We start from the raw sequence: 20,654 nt of genomic DNA, 5'->3' as shown, positions 1-20,654 counted from the left end.
GCGGCGTGGTGCAGGAACTTTCGCGCGGCCTTGCGGTCGGAAGGCGGTCGGCCGACTCCGCAAGCACGCACCGGTCCGTGACCGCCCCCTCGTCCAGTGGCAGGGCTCAGGACCCCAGCCGCGAGCTCGGTGACCTCCGCCCGACCAGAAGAAGTCGAGGACTCGCTTCTGACGCTCGTTGACGAGGCTCATAGAGGGGTGGGGTGCGGGGAGAAGAGTCGGTGCCACAGCACGGACGCGTCACCGGCTGGTTCACCGCCAACGTCTTTGTCCTGAAGGTGAGGAACTTGCACGGGCGACTCCGGGTGCCCAGCCGCTCCTTCGCCTTCTCGCCCTCCGGCTCGACCCGGTTCCTCCGCGGTGGTTCCTCCTCTGGTCCGAGGAACAACTCCCAGGTGGTGCGGCAGCGATGTTGTGCTCCGATCGATGGCTTTTGCCTTCTCGGGACACCCGGTCACGTCCCACGCTCCAACCGGCAGGCCCCGCTGCACTTTTGCCAGTAAAATTTTTGATGAGGAGGAGGAGGCTTTCGAAAAGACCTCCTGGCACTCACGCAGCAGGGCGACATCAGCCAGGGAGCGCAGGATGAGGAGGAGGACGTCGTCGTCGGCGTACGCCGTCAGGACCAACTTGACGCTTGGTTCCCCGAGCACCGGGCCGCTGAGTCTCCGCCTTACGAGACTCAGGAAAGGCTCTGAAGCCAGGGCGTGAAGTTGGCCCGACAATGGGCATCCCCGTCTCACTCCTCGCTCGAATTTGACCGGGGCAGTGAGGGCGCCGCTGATCTTGATCACGCACTCCGCCTCGGCGTAGAGCAGGCGGATCGTTCGGACGAAGGCATCCCCCAAAACCCAAGGTCCTGAGGGTTCCCAGCAGGTGCCTTGTGGTGGTCCACTCTGTCAAAAGCCTTTTCCTGGTCAAAGAGCCAGAAACGCGATCGGGATGCCCCAACCTCTGGGACACCACCGCGATGAGGTCCCCGACCAGGAAGATGCCGTCGTGGATGATTCGTCCGGGGATGGTGTAGGACTGGTCCCCGTGTACGACTTGTTCGATCACCCCTTTCAGTCGCAGGGAGAGAGCCTCCGTCAATATTTTGTAGTCTGTGTTCAGTCTCTCACCCTGTCTCTCTCACTGTGTCTCTCACCCGCGCGTCTCTCTCCCCGTGTCTCTCTCCCTGTCTCTCACCCGCGCGTGTCCCTCTCCCCCTGTCTCTCTCCCTGTCTCTCACCCGCGCGTCTCTCCCCGTGTCTCTCTCCCAGTGTCTCTATCTCCCAGTGTCTCTCTCCCTGTCTCTCACCCGCGCGTGTCTCTCCGTGTCTCTCTCTGCGTGTCTCTCTCCCTGTCTCTCACCCGTGCGTGTCTCTCTCTATCTCACCATGTCTCTCACCCTGTCTCTCTCCCTGTCTCTCTCTATCTCCCCGTGTCTGTCTCTCTATCTCCCCGTGTCTCCCTCCGTGTCTGTCTCTCTCACCCGCGCGTGTCTCTCCGTGTTTCTCTCCCCATGTCTCTCTCCCTGTCTCTCACCCGCGCGTGTCTCTCTCCCCCTGTCTCTCTCCCTGTCTCTCACCCGCGCGTGTTTCTCTCCCCCTGTCTCTCTCCCCCTGTCTCTCTCCCCCTGTCTCTCTCCCCCTGTCTCTCTCTCCCTGTCTCTCACCCGCGCGTGTCTCTCTCCCCCTGTCTCTCTCCCCCTGTCTCTCCCCCCCTGTCTCTCTCTCCCTGTCTCTCACCCGCGCGTGTCTCTCCCCCCCTGTCTCTCTCCCCCCGTCTCTCTCCCTGTCTCTCCCCCTGTCTCTCTCCCCCTGTCTCTCTCCCTGTCTCTCCCCCTGCCTCTCTCCCCCTGTCTCTCTCCCTGTCTCTCCCCCTGTCTCTCTCCCCCTGTCTCTCTCCCTGTCTCTCCCCCTGTCTCTCTCCCCCTGTCTCTCCCCCTGTCTCTCTCCCCCTGTCTCTCTCCCCCTGTCTCTCTCTGTCTCTCTCCCTGTCTCTCTCCCTGTCTCTCACCCGCGCGTGTCTCTCTCCCCCTGTCTCTCTCCCCGTGTCTCTCTCCCTGTCTCTCCTCCTGTCTCTCTCCCCGTGTCTCTCTCCCTGTCTCTCCCTCCGTGTCCCCAGGCGAGGCATGGGGGGGCAATTACCGCCGTGCCCGTGACCCCGACAGCTCCGAGCGGGGACCCGTCCCCACCTCCTCCTCCTCTCCCCGCCTGCCCTCGCCGCTGCCCGGGCTGGGAGAGAGCCCCGCCGAAGGGGACGCCGTGGGAGGGGTCCCCTTGGCGGCGTGGAAGGGGGGCACGGCTGGGGAGGATCACGAGGTGGTGGTGGGTAGTGGTGGCGGTGGTGGTGCAGGTGGTGGTGCAGGTGGTGGTGGCTACGCCGTTCCACAACACGGAGACAGCGGAGTCTATGCCAGGCCTCTGCCATCACCGGTGACTGAACTGCTTCACCCTGTAGACCTGCTTCACCCTGAGTACCTGCTTCACCCTGAGTACCTGCGTCACCTGTAGACCTGCTTCACCTGTGTGCCTGCTTCACCCTGAGTACCTGCTTCACCTGTGTACCTGCTTTACCCTGAGTACCTGCGTCACCTGTAGACCTGCTTCACCTGTAGACCTGCTTCACCCTGTAGACCTGCTTCACCCTGAGTACCTGCTTCACCCTGAGTACCTGCTTCACCTGTGTACCTGCTTCACCTGTGTACCTGCTTCACCTGTAGACCTGCGTCACCTGTAGACCTGCTTCAGCTGTGTACCTGCTTCACCCTGAGTACCTGCTTCACCCTGTAGACCTGCTTCACCCTGAGTACCTGCTTCACCCTGAATACCTGCTTCACCTGTGTACCTGCTTCACCTGTGTACCTGCTTCACCCTGTAGACCTGCTTCACCCTGTAGACCTGCTTCACCCTGAGTACCTGCTTCACCCTGTAGACCTGCTTCACCTGTAGACCTGCTTCACCCTGAGTACCTGCTTCACCCTGAGTACCTGCTTCACCCTGAGTACCTGCTTCACCTGTGTACCTGCTTCACCCTGAGTACATGCTTCACCCTGTGTACCTGCTTCACCCTGAGTACCTGCTTCACCCTGTAGACCTGCTTCACCCAGTAGACCTGCGTCACCTGTAGACCTGCTTCACCCTGAGTACCTGCTTCACCCTGAGTACCTGCTTCACCCTGTAGACCTGCTTCACCTGTGTACCTGTGTCACCTGTGTACCTGTGTCACCTGTAGACCTGCTACACCTGTGTACCTGCTTCACCTGTGTACCTGCTTCAGTTGTGTACCTGCTTCACCTGTGTACCTGCTTCAGCTGTGTATCTGCTTCACATGTGTCACCCTGTAGACCTGCTTCACCCTGTAGACCTGCTTCACCTGTGTACCTGCTTCACCTGTAGACCTGTGTCACCCTGTAGACCTGCTTCACCTGTGTACCTGCTTCACCCTGTATACCTGCTTCACCTGTGTACCTGCTTCACCTGTAGACCTGCTTCACCTGTATACCTGCTTCACCTGTATACCTGCTTCACCTGTAGACCTGCTTCACCTGTGTACCTGCTTCACCCTGAGTACCTGCTTCAGCTGTGTGCCTGCTTCACCTGTATACCTGCTTCACCTGTAGACCTGCTTCACCCTGTGTACCTGCTTCACCTGGGTACCTGCTTCACCTGTGTACCTGCTTCACCTGTGTACCTGCTTCACCTGTAGACCTGCTTCACCTGTGTACCTGCTTCACCTGTACACCTGTGTCACCCTGTGTACCTGCTTCACCTGTGTACCTGCTTCAACTGTATACCTGTGTCACCCTGTGTACCTGCTTCACCTGTATACCTGCTTCAACTGTACACCTGCTTCACCTGTGTACCTGCTTCACCCTGTAGACCTGTGTCACCTGTGTACCTGCTTCACCCTGTAGACCTGCTTCACCCTGAGTACCTGCTTCACCCTGTAGACCTGCTTCACCTGTATACCTGCTTCACCTGTGTACCTGCTTCACCTGTGTACCTGCTTCACCTGTGTGCCTGCTTCACCTGTGTACCTGCTTCACCTGTGTGCCTGCTTCACCTGTGTGCCTGCTTCACCCTGAGTCCCTGCTTCACCTGTGTACCTGCTTCACCTGTGTACCTGCTTCACCTGTGTGCCTGCTTCACCCTGAGTACCTGCTTCAGTTGTGTACCTGCTTCACCTGTGTACCTGCTTCACCTGTGTACCTGCTTCACCTGTATACCTGCTTCAGTTGTTTACCTGCATCACCCTGTGTACCTGCTTCACCTGTAGACCTGCTTCACCTGTAGACCTGCTTCACCCTGAGTACCTGCTTCACCTGTGCACCTGCTTCACCTGTGTACGTGCTTCACCTGTATACCTGCTTCACCTGTGTACCTGCGTCACCTGTGTACCTGCTTCACCCTGTAGACCTGCTTCACCCTGTGTACCTGCTTCACCCTGAGTACCTGCTTCACCTGTGTACCTGCTTCACCTGTAGACCTGCTTCACCCTGAGTACCTGCTTCACCCTGAGTACCTGCTTCACCTGTATACCTGCTTCACCCTGAGTACCTGCTTCACCTGAGTACCTGCTTCACCCTGTAGACCTGCTTCAGCTGTGTACCTGCTTCACCCTGAGTACCTGCTTCAGCTGTGTGCCTGCTTCACCTGTGTACCTGCGTCACCCTGTAGACCTGCTTCACCTGTATACCTGCTTCACCTGTAGACCTGCTTCACCCTGTGTACCTGCTTCACCTGGGTACCTGCTTCACCTGTGTACCTGCTTCACCTGTATACCTGCTTCACCTGTGTACCTGCTTCACCTGTAGACCTGCTTCACCTGTGTACCTGCTTCACCTGTACACCTGTGTCACCCTGTGTGCCTGCTTCACCTGTGTACCTGCTTCAACTGTATACCTGTGTCACCCTGTGTACCTGCTTCACCTGTATACCTGCTTCAACTGTACACCTGCTTCACCTGTGTACCTGCTTCACCCTGTAGACCTGTGTCACCTGTGTACCTGCTTCACCCTGTAGACCTGCTTCACCCTGAGTACCTGCTTCACCCTGTAGACCTGCTTCACCTGTATACCTGCTTCACCTGTAGACCTGCTTCACCTGTGTACCTGCTTCACCTGTGTACCTGCTTCACCTGTGTGCCTGCTTCACCCTGAGTACCTGCTTCACCTGTGTACCTGCTTCACCTGTGTACCTGCTTCACCTGTATACCTGCTTCAGTTGTTTACCTGCATCACCCTGTGTACCTGCTTCACCTGTAGACCTGCTTCACCTGTAGACCTGCTTCACCCTGAGTACCTGCTTCACCTGTGCACCTGCTTCACCTGTGTACGTGCTTCACCTGTATACCTGCTTCACCTGTGTACCTGCGTCACCCTGTGTACCTGCTTCACCTGTAGACCTGCTTCACCTGTAGACCTTCTTCACCTGTGTACCTGCTTCACCTGTGTACCTGCTTCACCTGTGTACCTGCTTCACCTGTAGACCTGCTTCACCTGTAGACCTTCTTCACCTGTGTACCTGCTTCACCTGTAGACCTGCTTCACCTGTGTACCTGCTTCACCTGTGTACCTGCTTCACCTGTAGACCTGCTTCACCTGTAGACCTTCTTCACCTGTGTACCTGCTTCACCTGTGTACCTGCTTCACCTGTATACCTGTGTCACCCTGTGTACCTGCTTCACCTGTGTACCTGCTTCACCCTGTAGACCTGCTTCACCCTGAGTACCTGCTTCACCTGCTTCACCTGTAGACCTGCTTCACCTGTGTACCTGTAGACCTGCTTCACCTGTGTACCTGCTTCACCCTGTAGACCTGCTTCACCTGTAGACCTGCTTCACCTGTGTACCTGCTTCACCTGTAGACCTGCTTCACCCTGCCTACACAGGGTAGTGGGGGTGTCACCTGTGTACCTGCTTCACCTGTGTACCTGCTTCACCTGTAGACCTGCTTCACCTGTGTACCTGCTTCACCTGTGTACCTGTACACCTGCTTCACCTGTGTACCTGCTTCACCTGTGTACCTGTAGACCTGCTTCACCTGTGTACCTGCTTCACCTGTGTACCTGCTTCACCTGTGTACCTGTAGACCTGCTTCACCTGCTTCACCTGTGTACCTGCTTCACCTGTGTACCTGCTTCACCTGTGTACCTGTGTACCTGCTTCACCTGTGTACCTGCTTCACCTGTGTACCTGTAGACCTGCTTCACCTGTGTACCTGCTTCACCTGCTTCACCTGTAGACCTGCTTCACCTGTGTACCTGCTTCACCTGTGTACCTGCTTCACCTGTAGACCTGCTTCACCTGTGTACCTGCTTCACCTGCTTCACCTGTAGACCTGCTTCACCTGCTTCACCTGTGTACCTGTAGACCTGCTTCACCTGTGTACCTGCTTCACCTGTGTACCTGCTTCACCTGTGTACCTGTAGACCTGCTTCACCTGCTTCACCTGTGTACCTGCTTCACCTGTGTACCTGCTTCACCTGTGTACCTGTGCACCTGCTTCACCTGTGTACCTGCTTCACCTGCTTCACCTGTAGACCTGCTTCACCTGTGTACCTGCTTCACCTGCTTCACCTGTAGACCTGCTTCACCTGTGTACCTGCTTCACCTGCTTCACCTGTAGACCTGCTTCACCTGTGTACCTGCTTCACCTGCTTCACCTGTAGACCTGCTTCACCTGTGTACCTGCTTCACCTGCTTCACCTGTAGACCTGCTTCACCTGTGTACCTGCTTCACCTGCTTCACCTGTAGACCTGCTTCACCTGCTTCACCTGTAGACCTGCTGCACCCTGCCTACACAGGGGGAGGCGCTGTTCCCTCCTCAATGCCCACTCCCACCCTGCACCACCCCCTCCTATCCCCCCCTCCCCCACCCCTCCTCCCCCCACCCCCCCCACCCAGTCGCAGGCGAGCGGCCCGAGGCCCTCGCTGGGCCCGAGGCGTCCCAGCGGAGCGCGGCACCGGCGGCGGCGCAGCAGCAGCAGCCTGCGGCCCGCCAACGACGGAGGGGGCGTGGCTGCGGCGGCGGCGGGGGGCGTGGCAGCGGCGGCGGCGGGGGGCGTGGCAGCAGCAGCGGCGGCGGCGGGGGCGTGGCTGTGGCGGCGGCGGCGGCGGGGGGCGTGGCAGCAGCGGCGGCGGGGGGCGTGGCCGGGGGAGGGAGGGATGGCGACGCTCCTCAGCGGTGGGCGACACCGGGGGATGGAGGTGAGGCCCACGTGGGGGGTGGGGGGGGGGGTGGTGGGGGGGGTGGGGGGTGTGGGGGGGGTGTGGGGGGGGGGTGGGGGGTGGGGGGTAGGGGGGGTGGGGGGTAGGGGGGGTGGGGGGTAGGGGGGGTGGCTGGGAGAGATATTAAGTCCGAAACGTCGTGATTTAATTGTTTGAATCCTTTGCGGTAACGGAAGCTTCCGATCTGGGTCGAATGACCTCTACGGTGAGGATTGTCGCCCTACCCTGTTAGCGCTTTTGACGGGCAACGGGACAGGGGGTCGCAGCTCATCGAGACGCTGACCTTCCTCAAGAGATGCCGCGACAACAACAAGATAATACCCATCAATACAACAACAACAACACAATACCCATCAATACAACAACAACAACATAATACCCATCACTAGAACAACAACATAATACCCATCAATACAACAACAAGATAATACTCATCAATACAACAACAACAACATAATACTCATCAATACAACAACAACAAGATAATACTCATCAATACAACAACAACAACATAATACTCATCAATACAACAACAACAACATAATACCCATCACTAGAACAACAACATAATACCCATCAATACAACAACAACAACAACATAATACCCATCAATACAACAACAACAACATAATACCCATCAATACAACAACAACAACAACATAATACTCATCAATACAACAACAACATAATACTCATCAATACAACAACAACAACAACATAATACCCATCAATACAACAACAACATAATACCCATCAATACAACAACAACATAATACCCATTAATACAACAACAACAACAACATAATACCCATCAATACAACAACAACAAGATAATACCCATCACTACAACAACAACAACATAATACCCATCGCAACAACAACAACATAATACCCATCGCAACAACAACAACATAATACCCATCAATACAAGAACATAATACCCATCAATACAACAACAACATAATACCCATCAATACAACAACAACATAATACCCATCAATACAACAACAACAACATAATACCCATCAATACTACAACAACATAATACCTATCAATACAAGAACATAATACCCATCAATACAACAACAACAACATAATACCCATCAATACAACAACAACAACATAATACCCATCAATACAACAACAACAACATAATACCCATCAATACAACAACAACAACAACATAATACCCATCAATACAACAACAACAACATAATACCCATCAATACAACAACAACAACATAATACCCATCAATACAACAACAACATAATACCCATCAATACAACAACAACAACATAATACCCATCAATACAAGAACATAATACCCATCAATACAACAACAACAACATAATACCCATCAATACAACAACAACATAATACCCATCAATACAACAACATAATACCCATCAATACAACAACAACATAATACCCATCAATACAACAACAACATAATACCCATCACTACAACAACAACAACATAATACCCATCAATACAACAACAACAACACAATACCCATCAATACAACAACAACAACATAATACCCATCAATACAACAACAACAACATAATACCCATCAATACAACAACAACAACAACATAATACTCATCGTGATAACAACAAGATAATACCCATCAATACAACAACAACAACAACAACATAATACTCATCAATACAACAACAACAACAAGATAATACTCATCAATACAACAACAACAACATAATACTCATCAATACAACAACAACAACAACATAATACCCATCACTAGAACAACAACATAATACCCATCAATACAACAACAACATAATACCCATCAATACAACAACATAATACCCATCAATACAACAACAACAACATAATACTCATCAATACAACAACAACAACATAATACTCATCAATACAACAACAACAACAACAACATAATACCCATCAATACAACAACAACATAATACCCATCAATACAACAACAACATAATACCCATCAATACAACAACAACATAATACCCATTAATACAACAACAACAACATAATACCCATCAATACAACAACAAGATAATACCCATCACTACAACAACAACAACAATACCCATCGCAACAACAACAACATAATACCCATCGCAACAACAACAACATAATACCCATCAATACAAGAACATAATACCCATCAATACAACAACAACATAATACCCATCAATACAACAACAACATAATACCCATCAATACAACAACAACATAATACCCATCAATACTACAACAACATAATACCCATCAATACAAGAACATAATACCCATCAATACAACAACATAATACCCATCAATACAACAACAACAACATAATACCCATCAATACAACAACAACATAATACCCATCAATACAACAACAACAACATAATACCCATCAATACAACAACAACAACAACATAATACCCATCAATACAACAACAACAACATAATACCCATCAATACAACAACAACATAATACCCATCAATACAACAACAACAACAACATAATACCCATCAATACAAGAACATAATACCCATCAATACAACAACAACAACAACATAATACCCATCAATACAACAACAACATAATACCCATCAATACAACAACATAATACCCATCAATACAACAACAACATAATACCCATCAATACAACAACAACAACATAATACCCATCACTACAACAACAACAACATAATACCCATCAATACAACAACAACAACAACAACACAATACCCATCAATACAACAACAACATAATACCCATCAATACAACAACAACATAATACCCATCACTACAACAACAACAACATAATACCCATCAATACAACAACAACAACACAATACCCATCAATACAACAACAACAACAACATAATACCCATCAATACAACAACAACAACATAATACCCATCAATACAAGAACATAATACCCATCAATACAACAACAACAACAACATAATACCCATCAATACAACAACATAATACCCATCACTACAACAACAACATAATACCCATCAATACAACAACAACATAATACCCATCGCTACAACAAGATAATACCCATCAATACAACAACAACAACAACATAATACCCATCAATACAACAACAACAAGATAATACCCATCGCAACAACAACAACATAATACCCATCAATACAAGAACAACAACATAATACCCATCAATACAACAACAACATAATACCCATCAATACAACAACAACATAATACCCATCAATACAACAACAACATAATACCCATCAATACAAGAACATAATACCCATCAATACAACAACAACAACATAATACCCATCAATACAACAACATAATACCCATCAATACAACAACAACATAATACCCATCAATACAACAACATAATACCCATCAATACAACAACAACATAATACCCATCACTACAACAACAACATAATACCCATCAATACAACAACAACATAATACCCATCACTACAACAACAACAACAACAACATAATACCCATCAATACAACAACAACAACAACATAATACCCATCAATACAACAACAACATAATACCCATCAATACAAGAACAACAACATAATACCCATCAATACAACAACAACATAATACCCATCAATACAACAACAACAACAACATAATAATAATATCCATCACTACAACAACAGCAACATAATACCCATCGCAACAACAACAACATAATACCCATCAATACAACAACAACAACAACAACAACAACAACATAATACCCATCGATACAACAACAACAACATAATACCCATCAATACAACAACAACAAGATAATACCCATCAATACAACAACAACAACATAATACCCATCAATACAACAACAACAACAACATAATACCCATCACTACAACAACAACATAATACCCATCAATACAACAACAACATAATACCCATCAATACAACAACAACATAATACCCATCAATACAACAACAACAACAACACAATACCCATCAATACAACAACATAATACCCATCAATACAACAACAACAACATAATACTCATCAATACAACAACAACAACAACAACATAATACCCATCACTACAACAACAACAACATAATACCCATCAATACAACAACAACAACATAATACCCATCAATACAACAACAACAACAACAACATAATACTCATCAATACAACAACAACAACATAATACCCATCAATACAACAACAACATAATACCCATCAATACAACAACATAATACCCATCAATACAACAACATAATACCCATCAATACAACAACATAATACCCATCACTACAACAACAACATAATACCCATCAATACAACAACAACATAATACCCATCACTACAACAACAACATAATACCCATCAATACAACAACATAATACCCATCACTACAACAACAACATAATACCCATCAATACAACAACAACATAATACCCATCAATACAACAACAACAACATAATACCCATCAATACAACAACAACATAATACCCATCGCTACAACAACAACAAGATAATACCCATCACTACAACAACAACAAGATAATATCCATCAATACAACAACAACAACATAATACTCATCAATACAACAACAACAACATAATACCCATCAATACAACAACAACAACATAATACCCATCACTACAACAACAACAACATAATACCCATCAATACAACAACAACAACAACATAATACCCATCACTACAACAACAACAAGATAATACCCATCACTACAACAACAACAACAACAACATAATACCCATCGCAACAACAACAACATAATACCCATCACTACAACAACAACAACAACAACAAGATAATACCCATCGCTACAACAAGATAATACCCATCAATACAACAACAACATAATACCCATCACTACAACAACAACAACAACATAATACCCATCAATACAACAACAACAACATAATACCCATCTATACAACAACAACATAATACCCATCAATACAAGAACAACAACATAATACCCATCAATACAACAACAACAACATAATACCCATCAATACAACAACAACAACATAATACCCATCACTACAACAACAACAACAACATAATACCCATCGCAACAACATAATACCCATCAATACAACAACAACATAATACCCATCAATACAAGAACATAATACCCATCAATACAACAACAACAACATAATACCCATCAATACAACAACATAATACCCATCAATACAACAACAACATAATACCCATCAATACAACAACATAATACCCATCAATACAACAACAACATAATACCCATCACTACAACAACAACATAATACCCATCAATACAACAACAACATAATACCCATCACTACAACAACAACAACAACATAATACCCATCGCGACAACAACAAGATAATACCCATCACTACAACAACAACATAATACCCATCAATACAACAACATAATACCCATCACTACAACAACAACATAATACCCATCAATACAACAACATAATACCCATCAATACAACAACAACATAATACCCATTAATACAACAACAAAATAATACCCATCAATACAACAACAACAACATAATACCCATCAATACAACAACAACAACATAATACCCATCAATACAACAACAACAACATAATACCCATCACTACAACAAGTTAATACCCATCACTACAACAACAAGATAATACCCATCGCGACAACAGCAAGATAATACCCATTGCTACAACAACAACAACAACGTAATACCCATCAATACAACAACAACATAATACCCAACAACAACAACAACAAGATAATACCCATCGCTACAACAACAACAAGATAATACCCATCAATACAACAACAACATAATACCCATCAATACAACAACATAATACCCATCAATACAACAACAACAACAACATAATACCCATCAATACAACAACAACATAATACCCATCACTACAACAACAACAACAACATAATACCCATCAATACAACAACAACAACACCAACATAATACCCATCACTACAACAACAACAAGATAATACCCATCGCTACAACAAGATAATACCCATCAATACAACAACAACAACATAATACCCATCAATACAACAACAACAACAACAACAACAACATAATACCCATCAATACAACAACAACAACACAATACCCATCACTACAACAACAACAACAACATAATACCCATCAATACAACAACAACATAATACCCATCAATACAACAACAACATAATACCCATCAATACAAGAACAACAACATAATACCCATCAATACAACAACAACAACAACAACATAATACCCATCAATACAACAACAACAACATAATACCCATCACAACAACAACATAATACCCATCGCAACAACAACATAATACCCATCAATACAACAACAACATAATACCCATCAATACAACAACAAGATAATACCCATCAATACAAGAACATAATACCCATCAATACAACAACAACAACATAATACCCATCAATACAACAACATAATACCCATCAATACAACAACAACAACATAATACCCATCAATACAACATAATACCCATCAATACAACAACAACATAATACCCATCACTACAACAACAACATAATACCCATCACTACAACAACAAGATAATACCCATCACTACAACAACAACAACATAATACCCATCACTACAACAACAATATAATACCCATCAATACAACAACAACATAATACCCATCAATACAACAACAACAACATAATACCCATCAATACAACAACAACAACATAATACCCATCAATACAACAACAACAAGATAATACCCATCAATACAACAACAACATAATACCCATCGCTACAACAACAACAACATAATACCCATCGCAACAACAACAAGTTAATACCCATCGCTACAACAACAACAAGATAATACCCATCAATACAACAACAACAAGATAATACCCATCAATACAACAACAACAACATGATACCCATCACTACAACAACAACATAATACCCATCACTACAACAACAACAAGATAATACCCATCAATACAACAACAACAACAACATAATACCCATCAATACAACAACAACAACATAATACCCATCAATACAACAACAACAAGATAATACCCATCACTACAACAAGTTAATACCCATCGCGACAACAGCAAGATAATACCCATTGCTACAACAACAACACAATACCCATCAATACAACAACAACATAATACCCATCGCAACAACAACAAGATAATACCCATCGTGATAACAACAAGATAATACCCATCGCGACAACAACAACAAGATAATACCCATCAATACAACAACAACATAATACCCATCAATACAACAACAAGATAATACCCATCAATACAACAACAACATAATACCCATCAATACAACAACATAATACCCATCGCAACAACAACAAGTTAATACCCATCACTACAACAACAACATAATACCCATCGCGACAACAACAACAAGATAATACCCATCAATACAACAACAAGATAATACCCATCAATACAACAACAAGATAATACCCATCAATACAACAACAACATAATACCCATCGCAACAACAACAAGTTAATACCCATCGCTACAACAACAACAACATAATACCCATCAATACAAGAACATAATACCCATCAATACAACAACAACAACATAATACCCATCAATACAACAACAACATAATACCCATCAATACAACATAATACCCATCAATACAACAACAACATAATACCCATCACTACAACAACAACATAATACCCATCACTACAACAACAAGATAATACCCATCACTACAACAACAACAACATAATACCCATCACTACAACAACAATATAATACCCATCAATACAACAACAACATAATACCCATCAATACAACAACAACAACATAATACCCATCAATACAACAACAACAACAACATAATACCCATCAATACAACAACAACAAGATAATACCCATCAATACAACAACATAATACCCATCGCTACAACAACAACAACAAAATACCCATCGCAACAACAACAAGTTAATACCCATCGCTACAACAACAACAAGATAATACCCATCAATACAACAACAACAAGATAATACCCATCAATACAACAACAACAACATGATACCCATCACTACAACAACAACATAATACCCATCACTACAACAACAACAAGATAATACCCATCAATACAACAACAACAACATAATACCCATCAATACAACAACAACAAGATAATACCCATCACTACAACAAGTTAATACCCATCGCGACAACAGCAAGATAATACCCATTGCTACAACAACAACACAATACCCATCAATACAACAACAACATAATACCCATCGCAACAACAACAAGATAATACCCATCGTGATAACAACAAGATAATACCCATCGCGACAACAACAACAAGATAATACCCATCAATACAACAACAACATAATACCCATCAATACAACAACAAGATAATACCCATCAATACAACAACATAATACCCATCAATACAACAACATAATACCCATCGCAACAACAACAAGTTAATACCCATCACTACAACAACAACATAATACCCATCGCGACAACAACAACAAGATAATACCCATCAATACAACAACAACAAGATAATACCCATCAATACAACAACAACAAGATAATACCCATCAATACAACAACAACAACAACAACATAATACCCATCGCAACAACAACAAGTTAATACTCATCGCTACAACAACAACAACATAATACCCATCAATACAAGAACATAATACCCATCAATACAACAACAACAACATAATACCCATCAATACAACAACAACAACATAATACCCATCAATACAACAACAACATAATACCCATCAATACAACAACATAATACCCATCAATACAACAACAACAACAACATAATACCCATCAATACAACAACAACAATATAATACTCATCAATACAACAACAACATAATACCCATTAATGCAACAACAACAACATAATACCCATCAATACAACAACAACAACAACATAATACCCATTAATACAACAACAACAACATAATACCCATCAATACAACAACAACATAATACCCATCAATACAACAACAACATAATACCCATCACTACAACAACAACAAGATAATACCCATCAATACAACAACAACATAATACCCATCAATACAACAAGTTAATACCCATCACTACAACAACAACATAATACCCATCAATACAACAACAACATAATACCCATCAATACAACAACAACAACAAGATAATACCCATCACTACAACAACAACAACAACATAATACCCATCACTACAACAACAACAACAACATAATACCCATCAATACAACAACAACATAATACCCATTAATACAACAACAACAACAACATAATACCCATCACTACAACAACAACAACAACAACATAATACCCATCAATACAACAACAACAAGATAATACCCATCAATACAACAACAACAACAAGATATTCTTAGTTTTTTCGGTAAAGTCACGTTGAAGAGAAACAACAAAAGAACAAAATATATATAAAACAATAAAAAATTCTCACGACGTTTCGACCATAACTCAAACGGTCATCAACAACATCATCAGGTGTGACACACCTGATGATGACCGTTTGAGTTATGGTCGAAACGTCGTGAGAATTTTTTATTGTTTTATATATATTTTGTTATTTTGTTGTTTCTCTTCAACGTGACTTTACCGAAAAAACTAAGAGTATGAATTACTGCAGTCACGAAAGCTTTAAATCAAAACATAATACCCATCAATACAACAACAACATAATACCCATCAATACAACAACAACAACAACATAATACCCATCAATACAACAACAACAACAACATAATACCCATCACTACAACAACAACAACAAGATAATACCCATCAATACAACAACAACATAATACCCATCGCTACAACAACAACAACATAATACCCATCACTACAACAACAACAACATAATACCCATCACTACAACAACAACAACATAATACCCATCAATACAACAACAACAACATAATACCCATCACTACAACAACAAGATAATACCCATCAATACAACAACAACATAATACCCATCAATACAACAACAACATAATACCCATCGCTACAACAACAACAACAACATAATACCCATCAATACAACAACAACATAATACCCATCAATACAACAACAACAACAACAACATAATACCCATCAATACAACAACAACAACAACATAATACCCATCAATACAACAACAACAACAACAAGATAATACCCATCAATACAACAACAACAACAAGATAATACCCATCGCTACAACAACAACAACAACATAATACCCATCAATACAACAACAACAACAACAACATAATACCCATCACTAGAACAACAAGATAATACCCATCAATACAACAACAACAAGATAATACCCATCACTAGAACAACAAGATAATACCCATCAATACAACAACAACATAATACTCATCACTAGAACAACAAGATAATACCCATCAATACAACAACAACATAATACTCATCACTAGAACAACAAGATAATACCCATCGCGACAACAACAAGATAATACCCATCAATACAACAACAACATAATACCCATCACTATAACAACAAGATAATACCCATCAATACAACAACAACAAGATAATACCCATCAATACAACAACAACATAATACTCATCAGTACAACAACAACAAGATAATACCCATCGCTACAACAAGATAATACCCATTAATACAACAACAACATAATACTCATCAATACAACAACAACAACATAATACCCATCACTAGAACAACAAGATAATACCCATCGCGACAACAGCAAGATAATACCCATTGCTACAACAACAACAACATAATACCCATCGCGACAACAAGATAATACCCATCAATACAACAACAACAAGATAATACCCATCACTACAACAACAACAACAACATAATACCCATCGCTACAACAACAAGATAATACCCATCACTACAAGAACAAGATAATACCCATCGCTACAACAACAACAACAAGATAATACCCATCACTACAAGAACAAGATAATACCCATCGCGACAACAAGATAATACCCATCGCGACAACAAGATAACAACATCATCGATAACATCATCACCAACACCATCAACAACAGCACCTTATTCTTGGTTCTTTCGGTAAAGTCACGTTGAAGGGAAACAATAAAACAATAAAAAAATATATATATATAAAACAATAACAATTCTCACGACGTTTTGACTGTAACACAAACAGTCATCATCAGGTGTGAAAACCAACCACCACCATCACCACCACCACCACCATCAACACCAACACGCAAAGACACATTAACCCAAACGACAGCGTCTCACTCTGTCCTCCCCCCCGCTTGTACCTAACAGGCGCCGGCGGTGTCGCGAGGACGGCGAGCGGCAACGTCTACGAGGCGGTGCACACTGCCCTGCGCCGTCTCCGCTACGGCAGCAGCCGCGTCGCCAAGGGCGGCGGCGGCAACGGCCGGAGGCCATCGACGGCCGCCGCCGCCGCCGCCGCCGCCGCCGAGGGTGGTTCCTCGCCGCGCTTCGGAGCCAGGGGTGGCCGCAAGTCCCTCCCCACGGCGGGCCTATCGGAGGAGGACCGCCTCCGCCTGGGCCTCGCCGCCTTCCCGCGGACGCTGAGCGTCGGGAGCCGCCCGCCGGGCCCCGCGGCCCCGCCGGCGTCGTCCGGCCCCACGGCGCGCCGCTACCGCCGCCGGCGTTCCCAGCAGCAGCAGCTGCACCAGCAGCAGCTGCAGCTGCACCAGCAGCAGCAGCAGCAGCAGGCGGTGGCGATGGCGGTGGTGGTGCCGTACAGCGTGACCGCCGTGGCGGCGGGAGAGAAGGGCCGCGCGGGGAAAGATGGCGAGGGTAGCGGAGGAGGTGGACGGAGGAGGAGGACGGCGGCGGCGGCGACGTCCCGGACGAGCCCCCAGGCGCCGCCGCGCAGGAACGTGGCGGCAATCGCGGCGCAGTACGAGAGGAGGGCCGCGGCCGCGCGCCTCCAGGCCTCTCCCAGGCCAGCGGCGATCGAGCGGGCCCCTTCGCCCAGGCCGAAGGGCGAGCGGGCCTCTCCCAGGCCGAAGGGCGAGCGGGCCCCTTCGCCCAGGCCGAAGGGCGAGCGGGCCCCTTCGCCCAGGCCTGCGGCGATCGAGCGGGCCCCTTCGCCCAGGCCGAAGGGCGAGCGGGCCTCTCCCAGGCCGAAGGGCGAGCGGGCCCCTTCGCCCAGGCCGAAGGGCGAGCGGGCCTCGCCGAAGCCCCAGCCTCGGAGCGCCTCGAGGCCCGCGGACGGCGCGGAAGGAAGCGACGGGCGCTCGCCCAGGGCCAGGCACAGGCGCAGGCCGAGCCTGGCCGCCTTCGGTGAGATGGTGAGGAGGGCCAGCCAATCGGAGGCGAGGTCGAAGGGCACGGCGTGCGAGGCAAGGGAGAAGAAGGAGGAGGAGCAGGTCTGACGGCCGTTGCCGGAATGCCCCGCGGGGCTCACGGAAGCCGGACACCCGTGGGTAATAAGTTGCTTCTCGTGTCTCAGCCCGATTGCTCCTGCTGCTGCTGCTGTGGTGTAAAATGACGATTCTCATGCTGAAACGGAATCGCTGTTACCTTGCAAATGGTTTCGGTTTGGCGTTTTAACATCTTAACAGCCCCCTGGTCCATTGCCAGTCAGGGTAAAAAAACCTTTTTTCTTATATTTTGTTACTGGCAAGGGCGGGAGGTCCCCTGATATTCTCACTGTGATCCCATTGGAGGGTTTTTCTGTCGCTATACCGTCGTGGACATGGGGGATTCGTTCCGCCATCAGCGCTGTTTCTCACGTATGATCAACGAACTTCGCCCGGGACTTGGATTCACCACGCCCGGCCGCCTTTGTCTCCCCAGTGGCGATGTTCACAGCACACCACAGCAGTTACTCGTTTGAGGCTGAGTCGACCTAGGGGAGGCCCAGGACCGGTTAAAATAATCGTCACCGGCGGCGGTGGCCGTGAGCGGGAAATCGAACTCGGGTCGCCGGGTTAGTAGCGCGGCGTAGCGCTACCTGCTACACTACCGCTCCACACACACACAGGTGCACACACACACACATAGACACACACATACACACAGAGATACACACAGACACACACACAGACACACACATACACACACACACAGACAGCGCGCTAACCGCTACACTACCGCTCCCCACACACACAGACGCAGATACACACACACAGAGATACACACACAGACACACAGATATACACACAGACACACACACACATACACACACACATACACACAGACACACACACATACACAAAGACACACACATACACACATAGACACACACACAGACAGCGCGCTAACCGCTACACTACCGCTCCCCACACACACAGACGCATACACACACACACATACACACAGACACACAGATATACACACACA

General features: G+C 45.5%; 1 protein-coding gene across 1 annotated transcript in view; it reads left to right on the top strand.

Moving 5' to 3' along the window:
• LOC142922838 (uncharacterized) overlaps positions 1–19,592 on the top strand; it is a gene marked incomplete at its 3' end in the record, with an annotated part of 65,473 nt that extends 45,881 nt beyond the window's left edge. The window contains exons 11-14 of the mRNA XM_076063774.1: positions 2,110–2,420; positions 6,893–7,049; positions 18,600–18,972; positions 19,116–19,592. Coding sequence (XP_075919889.1) covers positions 2,110–2,420; positions 6,893–7,049; positions 18,600–18,972; positions 19,116–19,592 — 1,318 coding nt within the window. The remainder of the gene's footprint in view (positions 1–2,109; positions 2,421–6,892; positions 7,050–18,599; positions 18,973–19,115) is intronic.
• Positions 19,593–20,654: the final 1,062 nt, after the last annotated feature.

Source organism: Petromyzon marinus, unplaced genomic scaffold, assembly GCF_048934315.1.
Source record: "Petromyzon marinus isolate PM22_M1 ecotype Great Lakes invasive population unplaced genomic scaffold, UKy_Petmar_22M1.pri1.0 PM_Scaffold_185, whole genome shotgun sequence".
NCBI lineage: Eukaryota > Metazoa > Chordata > Hyperoartia > Petromyzontiformes > Petromyzontidae > Petromyzon > Petromyzon marinus.
Note: the sequence above shows the minus strand (reverse complement) of the source record. Positions and strands in the feature narration are given on the sequence as shown.